At 37.0% G+C, this 18,625-nt stretch overlaps 2 protein-coding genes across 11 annotated transcripts in view; one reads left to right on the top strand and one right to left on the bottom strand.

The window, feature by feature from the left end:
* map2k4b (mitogen-activated protein kinase kinase 4b) overlaps positions 1-13,067 on the bottom strand; it is a 25,425-nt gene extending 12,358 nt beyond the window's left edge. The window contains exons 1-5 of one of the 8 annotated variants that reach the window (XM_064323047.1): positions 12,912-13,067; positions 11,867-11,902; positions 11,081-11,116; positions 10,669-10,867; positions 7,997-10,408 (exon numbers count right to left, since the gene is read on the bottom strand). In XM_064323047.1, the coding sequence (XP_064179117.1) occupies positions 8,902-10,408; positions 10,669-10,867; positions 11,081-11,116; positions 11,867-11,902; positions 12,912-13,044 (1,911 nt within the window). In that variant the 5' untranslated portion in view covers positions 13,045-13,067 and the 3' untranslated portion in view covers positions 7,997-8,901. Of the gene's footprint in view, positions 1-1,488; positions 1,522-7,996; positions 10,409-10,668; positions 10,868-11,080; positions 11,247-11,866; positions 11,903-12,911 lie in introns of those variants that run through there. The other 7 variants (XM_064323051.1, XM_064323048.1, XM_064323052.1 and 4 more) reach the window with 7 other exon arrangements.
* Positions 11,945-18,625, top strand: adprm (ADP-ribose/CDP-alcohol diphosphatase, manganese-dependent). 3 transcript variants are annotated; one of them, XM_064323057.1, is made up of 4 exons: positions 11,945-12,821; positions 14,386-15,050; positions 15,308-15,430; positions 15,569-18,625. In XM_064323057.1, exons 1-4 carry the CDS (start codon positions 12,787-12,789, stop codon positions 15,856-15,858), a joined length of 1,113 nt encoding a protein of 370 aa, XP_064179127.1. In that variant the 5' UTR covers positions 11,945-12,786; the 3' UTR covers positions 15,859-18,625. The 3 variants fall into 3 exon arrangements, with proteins under 3 accessions (XP_064179127.1, XP_064179128.1, XP_064179126.1); XM_064323058.1 differs by lacking the exon at positions 11,945-12,821 and adding an exon at positions 13,511-13,998; XM_064323056.1 differs by lacking the exon at positions 11,945-12,821 and adding an exon at positions 13,511-14,084.

The following is an 18,625-nucleotide window of genomic DNA, read 5'->3' as shown; positions in this document are numbered from 1 at the left end:
ACAATATACATTAGAGCTCGGGAAGTTGAGGCCATGTGCAATGCATTCTGAGGCGAGCCGCCATAATTGGGAGATAACCCACTTAAATGTATCATTCTAGACCAGAAGAAACCTGTTTTCCAGTGAAAACCAATCAGGCTTCTACTATCTATTCTCTACATGGCAGATGTGCACAAATGACCAGGTTACTACTAATTTACCTAAAATTTTTAGCCAGCTACATACACATATCATTAGCTTTGTCATTAAAAAGTATCAACAAACAACTGAGATAGAGTTGAACCGAGATGGAGTTTCATGGAGTCGGCCATGGCCTAACCTGGTGTGAGAGGTTCCATTTTAATCATGTACAATTATATAAATAAGTGGCTTATTCATTCATGCACTTATTAGAAGATAACATCTACCAACATAGGAAGGTGCACTGCTTTCCGCATCATAGTAACAAGTAAATATATATTAAGCTGAAGAGACTTCTCTGCTTACTAAAAACTCAATCAAGCACATACTGCACTGGCACATGGAATTAAAAAATGTATCCAGAAATACACAAACCATTTGCCATGCATGGCAATCAAATACATGTGACACAGTGAGTTGACTGGGCATTTTTTCTTCATATATGATATTACTTTTGCATAATGTTTGTCAAATTGGCATCTTTGGGATGCCTAAGAATTTTATCAACAGATGCCCCTCCTCAATTCACTGTTTGCAGAGAAACATGCTAGTCTTCAATAAGATCTGGCACACACAGTCACCAATCACCATCATAAAGAGAAAAAACTATATAATATATAAATTATTTATATAAATGATTAAATTAATTAAAATATCAAAGGCAATTAAATATATGAGCAGCTGAGAAAACACTGAAACCCTTAGCTGAACTGTCATAGATCCCATGGATATGCCAACAATGCATTCAAAGAATTAAATGCAAAGATGCAATACAAAACTATAGCTAAAAAGCATAAAATAATCACCTTTTTATCATTGACAAAATGTAAATTAAGTAAAACCCATGCAAAAAAAACAAAACAAAACAAAACAAAAAAACTATGCTGTTGTGAAGCAACACATTTAAACATATGTAGAAAAAAGCAATGTAGAATAAAAGCAAATACACCCTTTGTGCCAAGAACATATGTGAACAGCCTCACTTGGTTATTAGTACTTGAAGGTAGTGCAAAAAGTCTGGTAGAGCTTCCATTACAATACTTTAGGGAAAAAAGTGTATTATTAATGTTCACCTTTGGTACTAAAATAAAATAAAAAAGAATTGGCAGCAGGAGCATTGATCGTGTGGAGAATTATTTCTGACATAAGCACCATTTAAGCAGTGAAGATCTATGCCCCAATGTAAATGGAAGCTCGCCAACCACTCCACCTTGGATTAGTCAGGAACAATAGTGGACAGACTCCCCCATACCAGACTTTCAAACAGAAACACAGAAGGTTTGGTATAACATAAAATACTTGGCTTACTTTGGGGAACTCCAGACAGGTTTATCTGAAACCCTGAGGTGGAAAGAAAACATTTAAAAATTTTAACTTGTTGTTTCTCCACGCAGGCTTGCTTCTTTCAGGGAAGTTGACAAAAAGCACAAAAATTGCATAAACCACAGAAAGCTTGTAAAATGTATCGAACAAGACCATTCAAATATACAGCAAATTATCTATAGCTTCCATTTTCAGCTGTGAATGAGAATTATGGAAGTACAATTGGAGTTTTAGGGCCTTTAATGAGGTAGCAATACCTTCTTCAGTGATTAAATAGCATCACACATCTATTTGCTTTATCTCCCCATGGGCTTCCTCATCCATAGTACATCTCAAGAAATGGTATACTCAAATAAAATTTTATTTAAAACTAATAACCTGCAAGTTAATGTAAAGAAAATCACTGTAAGCCATACGAGAAAAGGAACCTGCTTACCAGACAGTTTTACTGGTTACAGTAAAATGAATGAATATGAAAGATGTCAAAAGTTTAACTTTGGTCAGGAACAATTTGTACAGGCATTAACCTAATACAGGGATATGTCCAGAAGGTTTAATTCCACATTTAATTCATATAGATTGCATGTTTGTGCTTAAGGTAGTTTTATCGTTACGCAATGTGTGGATATGCCCCATGCAAATATCTATTTTCCAATGGATAATGTGTTGAGAAATGCCACTGTAACCTTTCTGGATGTAAACCTGGCAGTGAACATGTTACTACAAACTACCACAAATGCTTTCTTAAGGAAAGTTCAGCCAACTAGGCCTCTGAGAGGAACCAGAACTGTCAGTCACCAGCATCTCATTTATTAGGCTTCCACTGAAGCCAGCATAATAATTTTAATCTCTACAGAAAAACTGCATACAGTACATTGTCCTGGCAGAGCAGTTTCAAGATGTCAAATTTCATCAGGATCATATTTGTTAATTGCACTTATTTATTATCTAATTAAAAGTTTTATTCATATTATTTGTTTTATTTTATTTTGTAATTTAAGGTGAGGCTTTGTTCCAAAGCACTTGCTTCTGGGCGAAGTTGGCAGCTGACTAAATGCTTTAGAGTTCTAAAATTAAGGGAATGACACAATTCAAGCAACAGTTACATCAAAGAAAGTCATAGGTTGAGCAAGTACTATTTGAATAAAATTACAAAAATGGGATGATTGATAGTTGCCAAGAATTAGATTTCAATGAATTTGTTTCATTATTAGATTGGGAAAATTGAACTAAGTTTGGGGAGAACATCCTATTTTATTTATCAATCCAAACATGTATTTGTGATCCCATTTTAGGGGGATTTCCCCCATAGATTAATAACACCTGTTCCACAAGTACCGCATGTAATGAGGAAAGAGAACCATGCTTTGATTAAAGATAATGGTCAGCCATTGCATTGCCAATATTACAAGTGTGGACTATAATATGCCATTTAGAGGACTGCCTTATATTTTAATTTGGCCAGTGCAGAGGCAAATCAAGACATGAACAACACTGGTGCATGGTGCATATTTGTCCATAGGAAGAAAGCAGAGGATTTTCTTAAAAGAAGCATAGGCTCTATCTGTAAAATGAGCCAATGTTTTAGGAAAGCATATTTAATTTAATTGTGACAATCATTGAAGTCCGTCACAAAACAAAATTCATAATGTCATTCTGAGGATTCTCAGAGGCCAGCACAGTTCGATGTGCATCCCATACATGACCTTACGCATGCCGAATAAGAGTGTCAGAGTTTGCCCTTGCAGAGAATCATCAGCCAATATCTTTAGCCTGAGAAGTAAATTATTCAAGCATTGAATAACGTAAAGTGGTTTACAGAAGTGTGCCCCCTATCAGACCCTGAAAGAAAAACAGACTGTGATTACAGTGCTGACAGGGGGTTAGCAGGGTTTGATAAAGAGACAGTGCTATGGCAGTAGCAAAACATTCTACTGGATCAGCATGATGTAAATGCTAGGTTTTCCATAATACAGTGATCACATTTGGTATTTTTGGAAAGCCAATACCATGGGGAACAAGTGGGCACTGAATAAAGATCTTGGAACATCATTCAAAAGTGAACAGTAAGTAATGCCAATTACCTATGAGTCAAAGCCCAGCTGTACTACATTACATTAAAGTACATTTATTTGGCAAACACGTTTATCCAAAGCAATATATAATAACTGCATACAAAGGGATTTGTTCCAGTCAAAAACTGTATTGTCTTTAGAATATTTTAGATATTGTTCATATTTTCTCAAGTATAATTCAAGTTTAAATGCATCAGTGTAATTTAACATTTTCTTGTCTAATTCAGCCTCATCGTCCGGTTTGGAACGTTCCTTGACTTTTGTGCAGTGCTTGTATAGTTTGAAGTATTTTTTTTTACCTCACTTTTTTGTTTTCTCAAGATCAAAGGAGGCTGATTTAGAAGCTGCTCTCTTTTTCATAAAATCAGGGACATTAAATACACTGAGTTAATTATGGCAGAGCACCTAGCCAGTAGGCATTATAAGGAAGCAATCCCGCAACAAATATTTGGCTTTAACTTATAAATGCCAGAGGTTGATTACCTTTCCCAAAGTGTGACAACAAAACCAGGACTACATTAAAAATGCAGTTAATATGGTTCCCAAGAACCAAGTCAGTAAAGGGACTTTCTATGTGAGCAGAATGAGGCATGTAGCCTGGACACATCTGGTACAGGCCTGTGTCACTATGACACTATGAACACGAGATGGCAACAGTGAGACACACATGGCTTTATTCCAGTCAAAGCTGGCTAGTGTCTCTTCGGAAACATAAGCACCCTCTTCATATTCATGAGACACCTACAATGTTACCATTTTGAAATTAATGTAACTGATTTAAAGCATGCAACTCTCCCATTTACCTGCCACTTGTAGTGAAGAAAATAGTTAGTGGCCAATGCAAGATGAGTGCAGTGCAGGAGTGAGTGGTGAAAGGAAAAGGGTCTATTTCCTTATTTGGAAAAAAAAGCACCTTACAAAAAATATTCAAATGACGAAACAAAGACAGAAAACGTGATTAGTGAACTTCCAATAAAGTGAGAGGTCACTCTTTTTCAAAATGAGAATCCAAAAAAGCTGACCATATCAAGGGAACTCCTAAATTATGTGCTGTACCATTTACTTATAAACAGACTTTCTTTCAAATACATCTAAAGTAAACTGATAAAAAAAAACCCTTATGCAACATGTTCTGAATTTGCCAGGGTCTGTGGCAATAATGCAGTTTAACCTGTTGGGCTTATTCCAAACAGTTACAAGACTGTAGTGGGCAAGAAGTAACATGCTCTTTTTTTCTTCCGCCCAACATAATTTCTAGCTTTTACAGCCTGGTGAAAAGCAAAACAAAACAGCTACATTGCGATTTATGTAGAAGGACATGGGATTTCAAATACCGTTTATAAACCACATTAAGACTAAGAATTTCTTTCTCTAAATATGGAATTTTCTAAATTTTTTGTTTCATAACCTACACTAATGAACCTATATGCAATCTACATTTTGTTGAGTAATTGTGGCCACATTAGGCAGAGAAAAACATTGCATGACAAAAGTTACTGACAAACTGTGGAAGGGCTTTTCCCTACCTGTGCATACAAGCAAATGCAATTAAATTTATCCATAAACAATCTGGCTATTCTTCACTTTTTACACAGAAAATGACACTTCTTGAAAACAATATACAACATTAAGTGAAAAACAAATCTGGCAAAGCACTGCACAATATAATAGATATTGTGTGCAATAAATCTGACCTGTTTTAAGCTTTAACTATAACTAAGCAAATACAAAATCTATGCTAGAAATAGTATATAAATCCCCTCTGAAATAACCATAGGGAATAGGCAATTCTGAAAACAAAAATACATAATGACTTATTGTGATTTTAGGCTTCAGAAGACAGAGATTAATTATTGTATTTGATTTAACCTTTATTTATGCAAGGAGGTCCTACTGAGATTGAGGTCTCTTTTACAGAGGAGCCCTGAAATAAGTTAGCACAGGAGTCTGTGATATCAAGGGGTCCAAAAACCTATCCAAAATGCTTTGTCAATTATAAAACATATACATTTGCCTCTTATGATGGTTTAAGATTGAAACATTAATATCACATTGAAAAATAATGTGAAACACGGTGACACACTGCGGTACACATGCCTAAATATGCAATATTTCACTTATATGTTTTCTGTAGCCACCAAAATGTAATACAATATGTAATCTTTGGTTGCATGAGGATGGGATGACGTTTTACAAATGTTACAATTTATGACCACTCCAAGGGAAATTCTAGCTTCATACAGCACACATCTGCACACAGTAAATTTGAAGTGAGTATTTTCCATGCCCTATGTGACAAACATATATGCCTCAACAAGGGTTTGTATATCACACAGCATTATACAGAAGCAACAATAGAAGGTTGGACAGGGCTCTTTGTCATTGTTATAAATTTCAAATTAGACATGCGGTATACAGTTGGAAAGCTCATAACATCCTCTACTGGATAAGCGTTATCAATCAAACCACAACAAACTGATAAGAGTTAGAATGGCTTAAACAGCAAGAGGGGTTTTGCACATAGCCGATGTAAATCCCTGCCCCTACTTTCCATTTGCATGTTTATTTCTCAAAAGCACTCTTGAAAGGGACATCTTTATGTATAAAACCAATGGTAAGATTATATATTTATTCCATAATAGTTACAAATATTGGCAGTAGAATGATGTGGAATAATTACACAAGAAATACTCTAGATTATTTCCCTATACAGTGAGCAGCATTTTTCACCACTGTATTGTTATTGTTGGCTATATCTTGAAGCCATGACGAAAAATGAATTTTCGGTGGTGAAAGAATATTTTAATTAACTCCTAAATAGATGGTATTGTCCAGTATGCCATGATTGTTGCGTATAATTGCAGATAACACTGTCGACGGGGTGCTTATTAAACGGATGACCTACAAAACATTGGTGACACTATGAAACTGCATGTTTTACACAGTTGTCGTGTATCATCAATGAATGAAGCTAGAACACAGAGCTTGTTGTTTCCACTCCTAATTTGGTTGCAGGACCCCTGAATGTCTCAGTTGTGCAATCTTAGGCCACTAGAGGGTCTGTGCAAAAGGGCTTATCCATTGTAAAAACATACAGATGATTTTGGTCAACCTAAGGTTTGGCCAATGTCTCTGACTGTATTTTTCTGATTTCATAATGGTTTACTTGATTTTCATTAGCACAATTGTGGTCCTCATGTTGACAAATGCTAACAAACAGCAAAGCCAATGACAAGCTTGGAATCTAGACTAGATACTGAAAGCTCTCTTATGTCTGCACTAATGAAGCATTTAAACACACCTGGCTCATCAGAAAAACATTTGTCCCAAACATTATGGTGCCCTGAAATGGGGGGGGGGGGGGGGACACGACAATGTATGAGCCGGATTTTCAGCATAGTGAAACAAGTGTATAAAAAAATACTGTTAAATAGAAGTCAAGAATATGCTATTTAACCACACGTGAATGGCTTGATTACAAATTTTAAATTGTACAAAGCCAAATCACGAAAGAATTACGCCTTCATACTAAACATCATGGATATATATATATATGTATGTATATACATATTAGGACCAACATAGATACTTGGCTGACAGTCATCCTACACTCATTCACAACCAGATGCAACCAATTTAAACACTTAATCTCGAAAAAAGCATGTGTTATTATCAAAATACTGTACACTTCAGTCCTGTTGGATTCACAACTCATGTAATCTGGTATGTCAAAAAACAATATAATGGTTCTGAACAAAAAAACAAAGAGTTGCATAATATGACAAAGGAATTAATTTATGAAGAGGGTAAAGGTAGCCAATACAGTAACTACTAGCTCAAGTATTACGCCTAAATGTTTTCTTGCAACAAAATTTGCATTTCTACACTGGCAGTTGAGTTTTGACCATCTTCTCTTCTAGTTATAATAAGTAAACCTATTAAATAAATCACAGATCAATCTGCTTATAAATCTGGTTAGAAAATCCTGTGTATGACAAACAGAAAAACCTGAAGTCATGGTTCTCTATGGAGATGTCAATTAATAGTTGACAATAGAACAATTAAAGACCGAAGATCCCAAATAGTCCTCCAACTAGACTTCCTCCGATCCCAAGAAACATGTATAACTTCCATCTGAGAATATGGGGGAGGGGGGTATATGGTTTGCATCCAACATTTAATGATCAAATCTACTACATATACAATAATTTAAATGAAAATCTAGTAAATTTATGTTTAAAGAAAAGCACACAAAAACTACATTTTAAGGTGCAACCTAGGAGCAATAGATAAAAAGAAATGTGTTATTTAAAGATTATTGAGGTATATGATATAGATAACACTAATTTTAGTTAAACTGTGCTTGTGTTTCACACCTGAAAGCAGGGTGATTCAAACATCACACATGACATTAAACATAAGCATTCAAAGGAACAATGTTTATTGTATGTTTCATCAAAACAGCATGTGAACAATCAGCACAACAAAGGATAACTTAATTATTAAAACACATATGCAATAGCAGATGAGTTCAAGTCTGGGGTGCATAAAAATATGAACCATAGACATTAATGCTAAAGCCACCAACATTCAAAATGCCTCACCTCATCAGATCACACTATGCCATTAAAACCATACAATGCATACAGTAAGTTGGTATATCAGATATGAACATTATATACATTTTATACAATGTGGGGTGGGAAATAAAGCTAAATATATTACAACCACAAGTGTAAACAAACACAGCTGAGCAAATGTATTTCAAATTTTGTACAGGAGTTAACAAAGGATTCACTAAGCCTTGACAACAAAAAAGAATATTTCCTTGATAGCGTTCAGAATCAAACTACATGCTTTTGAAACTTGCTGCTTATACGTAGGCTAAAACAAAGTCACAAAGAGGTTCTGATAAACCAAGAAAGAGGCTTGAACCATAAAATTCCCTTGCCACTTGAAAAATCTTATTTCCCTTCAATTTAAAAAAATCTTCCTGACGTGGCCACCTACAAATACATCCGCCTGAGCATAAAAACGTATAGGAATGTTAATTTTGACATAATACAAGTCTCTTGGATGACAAAAACATGTTATAGTTAAAGTATTTTGAAAAATATTTTATTTTTACTGAATGTTCTTTGTAGTGGACATGAGGTGTGTCAGTATGAAAATGCACATGTAATTGCAATTGATCGTTTTTAAATGTTTTTTTAAGACAAATGCAATTAACAAAAACTTGCATCTCCTCAATTTTCTAAACATCTTAAACTTTTTCAGCTGTACCTCTCACATTATTTCATTGTCATATCAAGCAGCTGAATGATCATGAATGATACTCAAGGAAGCAGTCTTTTTTCTTGGACACGCATAGGAACATGTTGCATTTGACACACTTCACAAAGGTTTTCCCATTGCATCCTGGTCTTCTGCATCTTGATGCATTAGCTGCCTCTACCATCTTTGGCAAATGTACCGAGCCATACATTCTCACACTGTCAGCGGGCTGAGGCTGGACATGTCTTCTCTTACTTGGAGGAGTATATTCTTCATCATCACTGCTCATCACCTCATCAATTTGATGACTTTCACCAGATTGTGCCTGGGTAATCATCTCCTCAGCCAAGAGCAGCTTGAAGTCAAGATACTGGATAGTCTCCTTTCTTGCTCTCCCATTAGCATGACTGTCTGCACAGTACTGAATCCAGCTGTTAGTGACAGACAAATCAACAAAATGGAGCATTGTGCAGACTGTCCATTTACTTGTTTGGCTTGACATCTGGTAAGAGCTGATCATGCGATCACACAAACCCACTCCTCTCATGTTGTTGTTATATTCAGCCACAACAGCAGGTCTTAGAACACTTACATGATGCTTCTCTTTGCTCAACCACCTTATACAGTTATCCTGTGGTTCTATTCCATGGGCTGTGGAGGCCATGAGAACTGGTTTGTTGTCCAGCCATTTTGTCACAGCAAGCTCCATGGGCTTTCTGATGAACATTTCAGAAGTTCCTCTGGCTTTCCCTTTTTGTATCTTTGACTTACACTCTGCAGGGATCCTGTTTTTCCTGATGGGTCCTGTTGCAAGTAGACCTTTCATCTGCAGGGCATTGAGTAATTCTATCGAGGTGAAGTATTTATCAAGGTACAAGTAGGTTGCTCTAGGAACAGACTCAGACAATCGAAGAACTGCATTTCCTCCAATTCCCAATTGATGATCTTTGAATGTGTTCTTGCCCCTATAAACTTCAAAATCCAACACTAAGCCATTTGGACTGGCAAGCACAAAGACCTTCAATCCAGTCAGATTCGGCTTGCCAGGAACACACTGACGTACAGAACAACGGCTGGGAAAGGGAATCACTTGTTCACCTACAGACACCTTCCTTGGTCTTGGCAGATTGAGGCAGCCTTGTTGTACTCTGGTCAGCAGAGGCCTCACTCTCCAAAGAGCATCCTTCTTTTTATCCTCCTCAGAGACAACAAGATCATTTGTGACTTTGAGTGAATTTCTAATCTTGAAGAATCGATCTCTAGTCATAGAGTCTGCAATGATGGGAACCCTAGTCTTAGCTGCCCAATACATTGTAATTCGTGGGTATCCAAGACAGGCTATGTACAGGGATACTCCAAAAAAGGTTTTTATCTCCTCTGGAGTGGTGTTGAGGCTGGCTCCAGTGACTAGCACCTCCCGCTGGTTTGTGAGAGCAGACATTTCTTCAAACACTTTGACATCGACGTACTGTTCAAAGTACTTCCAAGGCCTCCAATTCTTGTGGCTTTGGGCAGTGTCATCCCATAGAGTATTTTCCTCCACAGTAGGAATGAATCTTAAATAAAAATAAAAAGGAGGAAACGATTATTCCACTTTCTTCAAACTTTTTTGTATTGAAAGATCAGATTTTTGATTTTGTTTTTGATTTCAGCACATGAGAAAATATGAGTAGCTGAAAATTAAAACTACAGCTATGAAAATGCTGAAAATATGAATTGGCTGAGTTGACAAAGCACAACTGAATGATAAAAATATAAGTTCCTTCCTTAAATAATAATCAATACCACATGAATAAATCTCAGAACCCTAGCTTACATGTTACTTTTGACCCAAAATGAGCCATGGGGGGTGTCATCATTTTCTTCTTGCTCATCCTCAGTCTCTTCCTCTGAACTCTCAGCCTCCTCTACTGCAACCTGTCCTTCTTCATCCTCACCATCTGACAGCTCTATGTCTGAGTCTCCCTCAAAAATTTTCAGCAAAATTCTCTCTGCCACAGTCAGTGCCCTGTCTCCTGAGGTATTATACAAATCAGGTGAAAGAGTTAGCAAGTCCTGTTGCCCATCACACAGGACGTTGACAAACACTGTCATATTCAGAGGGTTACATTTATTATACACCACTGAACACCTATTAAACTGTAGTTAACACACTTGTTTTGTTAAAAAAAAAAAAAACTGAATATTAGCATCAGAAACACCACATCTGCATAATTTTAATCACTTACCTCTCTTGCGCCCATAAAATGTGCTCGTTGGGATGGCTGACATTTTGAAGAGACAGGGCATATGTTGTCATGGTTACACCCCAACAAATGTGATATCACTAAAAAGCCCAGGGTGTCCTCTACACAGAACAACAGGTTTCAGCATAGTAGAATATATGGTTCTTGAGATTAAGGCCAGAGACTCATGTCCCCTACAGGGGACAAAAATGAATTGTTGGGTCTTAGGAGGATATTACTTCATAAGAGATAGAACAGTGTCTTCAGGAGTCATGTTAAATGGGCCTCTCTTAACTTTACCTAATCGGGTCATTTAAGATGAAGTTACAATAAACAATTTAATATTGCATGAGATACAGCCATGCAATTTTACATACAATATCACTAAGCAAATAAAAATGGAAAAGCCATAGAACCATTCCAATGATAAAAATCCATTAATATTGTGTCCATCTTACCACAATCTAAATTATAATGGGAAATAAAACACAATGACATCACTTCTCTCATGCAAACTACTCTGACTCTCACTGCATGTCTCTATTAGTCATCAACAATTACAGACATCACCTATGTGTTTAAATGTTACCAAATGAAAACAATAAATCACCACTGCTGCATACATAACTAAACGGCAAACTAAATTATTTAATTTTATCACAGTGAAGCGTTAAAGGTTTTAAGCCGTCTATGAATTTATGAAACATGACATTAACAACTGATTTTCTATTGATTTTACGATATACGTAGCTATTTTTTTTGCATTCCTATAAAAATTATTAAGAGTACCTGTTTCATTCTGACATCTCCAGCACGTGTTGGTTTCTGCAAGGTTTAAATAACACATTCAATGGCTTACAATGCAACAGTCTGAAACATCCGAGACATCATTTATCATCATGGAGTTCCAAAAATAGCTACGTCTGAGGCACGTAAGCTTGTTGAATGTAAGTGTTTTGTGGTATGTTCTCGTATTTTAATGCACAATCAAAGCGAAAACTACATTTAGCAAGTGCAGATTGAAATCCGCGCAGCCTCCGTTAGCCACCTAACGTTAGCATGACCAGTATTAGTCAACAACCGATCTTTCACACAACTCCTCAAAGTATAACCGCGTTAGCCAAATACAAGCTATACATAAAACAATATTTCGCTTGGTCTCGGCTAGACTACGGCTTGTGATATGGTGTAATACAAAATATAAATCAACAACTATCCTAGTTATACAAGCAAATAAATGAAAGCTTAGATGACTAGCGAAGTGCATAGGCTATAATAACCGTTAGCCATCTTGCAGGCTAACTCCTTCATGCTTTCACCTAGCTGCACAGCCAGCTAGTTTCTCTCAAACATGCATCAGTAAAAATATCATAATTTTTTTTATCATAATGTCGTCATGTTTTAAATACATCACTGGAAAATAATGCTAATTTTAAAAAAAACGAACCGATACAGTGACACAGAACTATTTCTTGATAGAACTTGTACAATTGCATTGCTCTAGCTAGCACAAGCCAGTATAGATGTAGCTAGCTAGCCAATACTTGTCAGTGGAACCATGCCAATAAAAACACACATATTCAGTGACTTCAACATTTACAAACCCACATGTCTCTTACGATCCTCCATCTTTAGATAATCACAACAGAGATTATTTTTTTTTTTTCATTCTAAACACCGAGGCCTAAGCATACGCTGCCGATAAGGAAATGCAAACTGCATCGTTACGGTGCAGCAAGGAAGGGTAAGAACACTTTACCAATCATGTTCTCCATTAATTCTGACCAAATGAAAAAAACAAAAACGTTTTGAGGTTTATTTTTTCTGCTCTTACCCTGCATGCTGCTCACTGTCGTTATATGTTGAGACTGGGATTGGTGGTGGTGTGATGTTGATGTGGATCCTGTGTTATTGCTGTTGTTGCTGGAGGAGGTTGTTGAGTTGGTGCTGGGGCTGGGAGTCGCCATTGTTGTGCGTTTTATTTCAGCAGGCAGCGGCGCTTGGCTGCAATGCAGGGGAGTAACTTCGCCCTCTCTCTCAAGCCAGGACACCTAGCTACAAAACTCAGAGCACAACTACATTCGGGCCTGGATTCAGTAAAGAAAAATAAATAAATAAATAATTTCGACTAACTATGAATTTTTTTCTCATATTCAGTTTGGTGATTTAGTATTAGTGATGGTTAAACTCATGGTTGTTGCTTTTCATTTTTAGTTAAGAACAGCTGTTAGCTGAATCCCAGCCAGCAGTTAGGAACACTCGCACATTATGAGAACTCACATAGCTGTAAAAATTGAGACAATGTATGAATCTTCAGCTTACAATAGGTCTCGGCCTCTGGCAATTAGTACAATTATAATGTAATTAATTATATTTTTTGGAGTGTACTTCCTGTCTTGGATACCCAATAATTTTAATGTATGGTCATTCCTGGTATTAATACGATCTGGGCGCGTCGAAGTATCCCTGAGCAAGACACCTAACCCCTAATTCCTCCCGATGAGCGGATTGGTACCTTGCATGGCACCATTTCACCGTTGGTGTGTGAGTGTGTGTGAATGGGTGAATGAGAGGCATCAATTGTAAAGCGCTTTGGATAAAAGCGCTATATAAAAGCAGTCCGTTTACCATTTATATTTCATAATATCGTATTTTTTTTTGCGAGAGCCAGGCTACAGGTGGGGGTCATGGGGCACCTGCTCATTTGTCTTAAGCCTTGGTTGTATCAAAAACCTGCACGCGCACCAACCCTTTTTAAGATGGCATTGACACTGCGGCGCTCCAGGACCTGTCCAGGACTGGAGTTTGACAACAGTGCACTATTCAGACATCCTAGATAGATGGCGATGTAGTGCAGAATGAGAATAACATTGTGACAAACGTCCTTCTTTGCATTATTTTGAACGTCGTCGTTGAGTACGGTAAGATACAGGAAGCGCTGTGTTTTGATGTTGAAGTTTAAATGTACTTTTCGTAACAATGGCGTTTCCGAAGGAACATTCCTCAGGTAACTGAAGAGTTGAAAAACACCAGTCTTAATTCAATCTAAAATGATACAAGCAAAATAGCCATGTTTTTTCGCGTTGTATTGAATCAACCTTGTTGCAGTAGCTTCTCGGTTTCCCATAGCGCTTTGCCTATCTGAAATTAATAGCTGCAATAACTAAAGCGTTGTTGTGGATTTAGGTAGCAAGCTTGTACATCGCCACTGAAGGAAGTTAGCTGTCGTTAGCTATCAAACAGTTTAACCAGTTTGACTTGTTTTAGCCGCTGACCAGAAACACACACAGACTAACCATTTTTCTTAGATGGTGGGCAAAGAGTGGGAGCCTGAAAAACAGATTGACGCGGATTAAAAAAATGGACGAGACTTTACCACCGTTGTTTACATTTGGAGTCATTGCCGACATCCAATATGCTGATATTGAAGACGGTTTTAATCATCACCACACAAGAAAACGATATTACAGGAATAGCCTGCGTTTACTGCGCAGAGCTAATGAAAAGTGGAAAGGAGAGGCAGTAAAACCTAGTTTCATTATCCAGCTCGGTGATGTCATCGATGGGTATAACAAGAAGTACAATGCTTCGGAAACAGCCCTGAAAACGGTTGTGAATGAGATGGACAAGAGTGCAATTGAAGTGCACCATGTGTGGGGCAATCATGAATTTTATAACTTCAGTAGAGACGAACTCATGATCTCGGCATTGAACAGCAGACCCACGAATGACACAACGTCGACGATGTCTGAAGACACCACTGCATTGGAAGACACAGTTGAAAGCGGAAATGTTTCTGACACAGAAGAGAGTTATGCTTATCATTTCAGTCCTGCTCCACATTTCCGCGTTGCCGTACTTGATGCATATGATCTGAGTCTTATCGGTCGAAAAGAACCCAGTGTGAGATACTACGAAGCACTGGAAATTATACAAGCACACAATAACAATGATGACCTCAATTACCCGCCAGGTAATTATGCATGCAACTCTTATTTTAGTTATTGTTTTCATCCATGTTTTGATGAACTATAAATTGCATTTCTAATGAGAGAGTGAACACAGTATTGAATGTGGATCCTAACCATGTGTCCTTCGTGCAGCTACTTGGGAAAACTAGCAGTATTTCAAATGCAACTTGAAGATGTGCACAGAATGATTTTTTTCTTTGCAGTTAGGGAAGGGACAAGTAACATTCTGCTTGTGCTGCTTTGTATTTCAACAAAACAGTATTTGATGGAACGGAACGAAGATTTGTGAAATTCAATGGAGGATTCAGTAAATGCCAGCTTGATTGGCTTGACAGATTGCTAACACTTTCAGATGAGAAACTTGAAAAAGTCGTAGTTGTCAGTAAGTAAAATTTTTGTTTATTTAATTAGTAAAATAAATCAGTGGCAAATCATGTGCTGTGTAGCTTTTCTGCATTTACTTAAGAGTTTCATATCATATTTATCATGCATGACTAAAAATGTGCTTTTTATTTTTTAGGTCACCTGCCTGTGCATCCTTACTCAACAGATCCCATATGTCTTGCCTGGAACTATGAAAGAGTGCTTTCTATTTTACACTCTCACAAATGTGTAGTGTGTTTCATGGCAGGACATGATCACGATGGGGGTTACTACAGGGATGCCTCTGGAGTGCACCATCTCACATTTGAGGGGGTGATTGAGACCCCACCAGAGAGTGACGCATTTGGAACGGTGTATGTTTATGAAGACAGGATGGCATTGAGAGGGAATGGCAGGGTTGCAGACAGAGTTCTCCTGTATCCCTAAGGCCATATTAAACCCAAAAATATTAAACCTAAGAGGTTTTGCCAGAAGTTCCAAAAGGATGAAAAAAATCTGAACAGAAGTGGTTTACAAATCTGCCTTAATTACTGATTTGTCAAGATGAAAATCTCTCTAATTTGGTACTTTTACTTTTTTTAAAAAGAACTAAATAACTAGCCTCGATATTTGAACGTATACTAAAAATACACATCATGTTTAGTTGATGACAACAAACTTTTTGTGATTTACGTGTCTATCATTAATTTGGTTGCAAATCAGGATTGTACTTCATAGATTTAATTTATAATTAATAATATATTTATTTTAGATGTAATTAAATTATTATTGTATGATCATAAATCAAAATGATTAATGTATACATTTTATTAATATATGTTTTTCTGTATTCCATATTCATAACACAATGACGAGAACAGGCCATTCAGCCCAACAATGTTCACAGTTCTCCTGACTAAATTAGTGCTCTGATTACCTACAGAATAGGTAGTATCTAACGCCGTATCAAGCCTAGTCTTGAAAATCCACAGAGTTTCTGCCTCTACTATGTGACTTGGCTGGTTATTCCACACATTGACTACTGCATGAAAAAATTCTTTCTAATGTCTGTACGGAATATACCTTTTGCTAATTTCCATGTATGTCCCCTCGTTCTACTAGAACTCAACCTGAAGAATCTTTTGTAGTTCACTTTGTTGATCCCTTTATGAATTTAAAAGCCTTAGTCAAATCACCCATGAGTCTCCTTTTACTGAGCTTGAAGAGGTTAAACATCTTAAATCGTTCCTCATAGCTCAACTTCCTTGGATTTATACTCAATACATTTGGTTATATATCCCTGCATCCTCTTGGCCTTTTTTTACCGCTACAGCACAGTGCCTAGAACCTGAAAGGTTTTGATTTACCATAAATATGTGTGTGTGTGTGTGTGTTTTTTTTCTTGATACGACTCTGTAAGCAAACAATTCTCATTTGGTTAAAGTGCAGATTCTCAGGTTTTATTAAAGGGTATTTTCATACATTTTGGTTTCACTATGTAGAAATTACAGCACTTTTTATGCATAGTCCCCCGATTTCAGGGCACCATAATGTTTGAGATGTATTAATTTTGTATAAGGAAACTAATCAGTACTTTGTTGTGTTTAGTACTTTGCTGCATATTCTCTGCATGCAGTGACTGCCTGAAGCCTGTGATCCTTACACATGGCCACGTGCTGAGTGTCTTTGGTGATTCTCTGCCAGGCATGCATTGCAGCCATCTTCAGTTCCTGCTTGCTTTGGAGGTTAGTTGCCTTAAGCTTTCTCTTCAGAGTATGAAACGCATGTTCAACTGGATTCAGATTGGGTGGCTGACTGGGTTGCTGTAGGATAAAGCGTCATCCAATGAGCTTGGAGGCATTTTGTTGAGTTGAGCGGAGAAGATGCTTTTGTAGACTTCAGAATTAATTCTGCTGCTGCTATAAGCAGTTACATCAAGAATGAAGACAAGTAAACTACCAACTGTGGTAGCCATACATGCCCAAACCTTAACAACCCCACCACCATGCTTCACAGATTAAGGTGGGGGGTGAGGGTGCAGTTCCTTTTGGCCTCCTTCAGTTCCTTCTTGCCATCACTCTGACACAACTAAATCTTATTCTCATCTATCGTAAAGACATTTTTACAGAACGATGCAGGTTTTGTGGTTCTTACTAGCAAACTGTAACCATGTTTTTGCTGCTAAGTAGTGGTTTGTGTCTCACAGTGAACATTTCTGTAGTACTGTTTGTGAAGTCTTCTGTGGACAGTAGTCACTGACACATCCACACCTCTCCTCCTGAAGGGTGTTTCTGATCTGTCAGACGGGTGTTTGGGGGTTTTCCTTCATTATGATGAGGAATCTTCGGTCATGAACTGGGCCTATCAGGCCATTTGCAATTACTGAGCTCACCAGCGCTCTCTCTTCTTAATGTTTCAAACACATGCCTTTGGTAAACCTAAGCATTTTTATCATTCATAATGGCTTTCTTAACTTCCACTGGTGGAAATCTGGTCCTCATGTTGACAAAAACCAATAATAGACTCTAAAGGTGATCAAAAGGCTAGAATCAAGCCTAGATACTGAACGCTCTCTTATACCTTGTTTCAAACAAGGGGGGGGGGATTTCATAAAAGCTGAGAATGTGTAAATAGCCACATGTAAATAGTTTGATTACAGATTTACAATTGTGGATTTTTGAGAATTCTTTTATTTATTTTTATTTTATTTTTCAACTTTTGTGTTTTATATTATTTTGTCAGTTCTGGAATCACCACATTTTAAGTTTAATTTGGACAAACAACCTATTGTTGATATTGTTGTCTACTTGCCTCCTGTGGTCTACTGAACCATATGGGAATGTCCAGTAATCAGCAATGTTGACCACATTGTAAGCATAAGTGCCTCTGGACTTACGAACGTCAATACTGAGTGTTTTCCCCCCTTGTACTTTGCACAACAATTTTCTTGCTTTTCAGAATACTTTAAACTACTGAGCAGACTATACACGTCACATAGGGAAAACAATTGAGGAGACTACTAGCCAATACAGTACCTTCAACTTTTTGAATATGGATCGTATTGATTTAAACTTTAAATGGCATGTCATTTACTGTACTTTATTTATTTATTTATTTTTGGAAACTGCAAGGAAGTGCAAATATTTAAAAACTTGGCATTAGTGTTCTGAAGTATGTTGGTATGTTGTCTGTATAATAAATCCAGTGGAATGTA

Source organism: Anguilla rostrata, chromosome 2 (assembly GCF_018555375.3).
Source record: "Anguilla rostrata isolate EN2019 chromosome 2, ASM1855537v3, whole genome shotgun sequence".
Taxonomy (NCBI): domain Eukaryota; kingdom Metazoa; phylum Chordata; class Actinopteri; order Anguilliformes; family Anguillidae; genus Anguilla; species Anguilla rostrata.
This window is presented reverse-complemented; position numbering and strand designations above follow the sequence as displayed.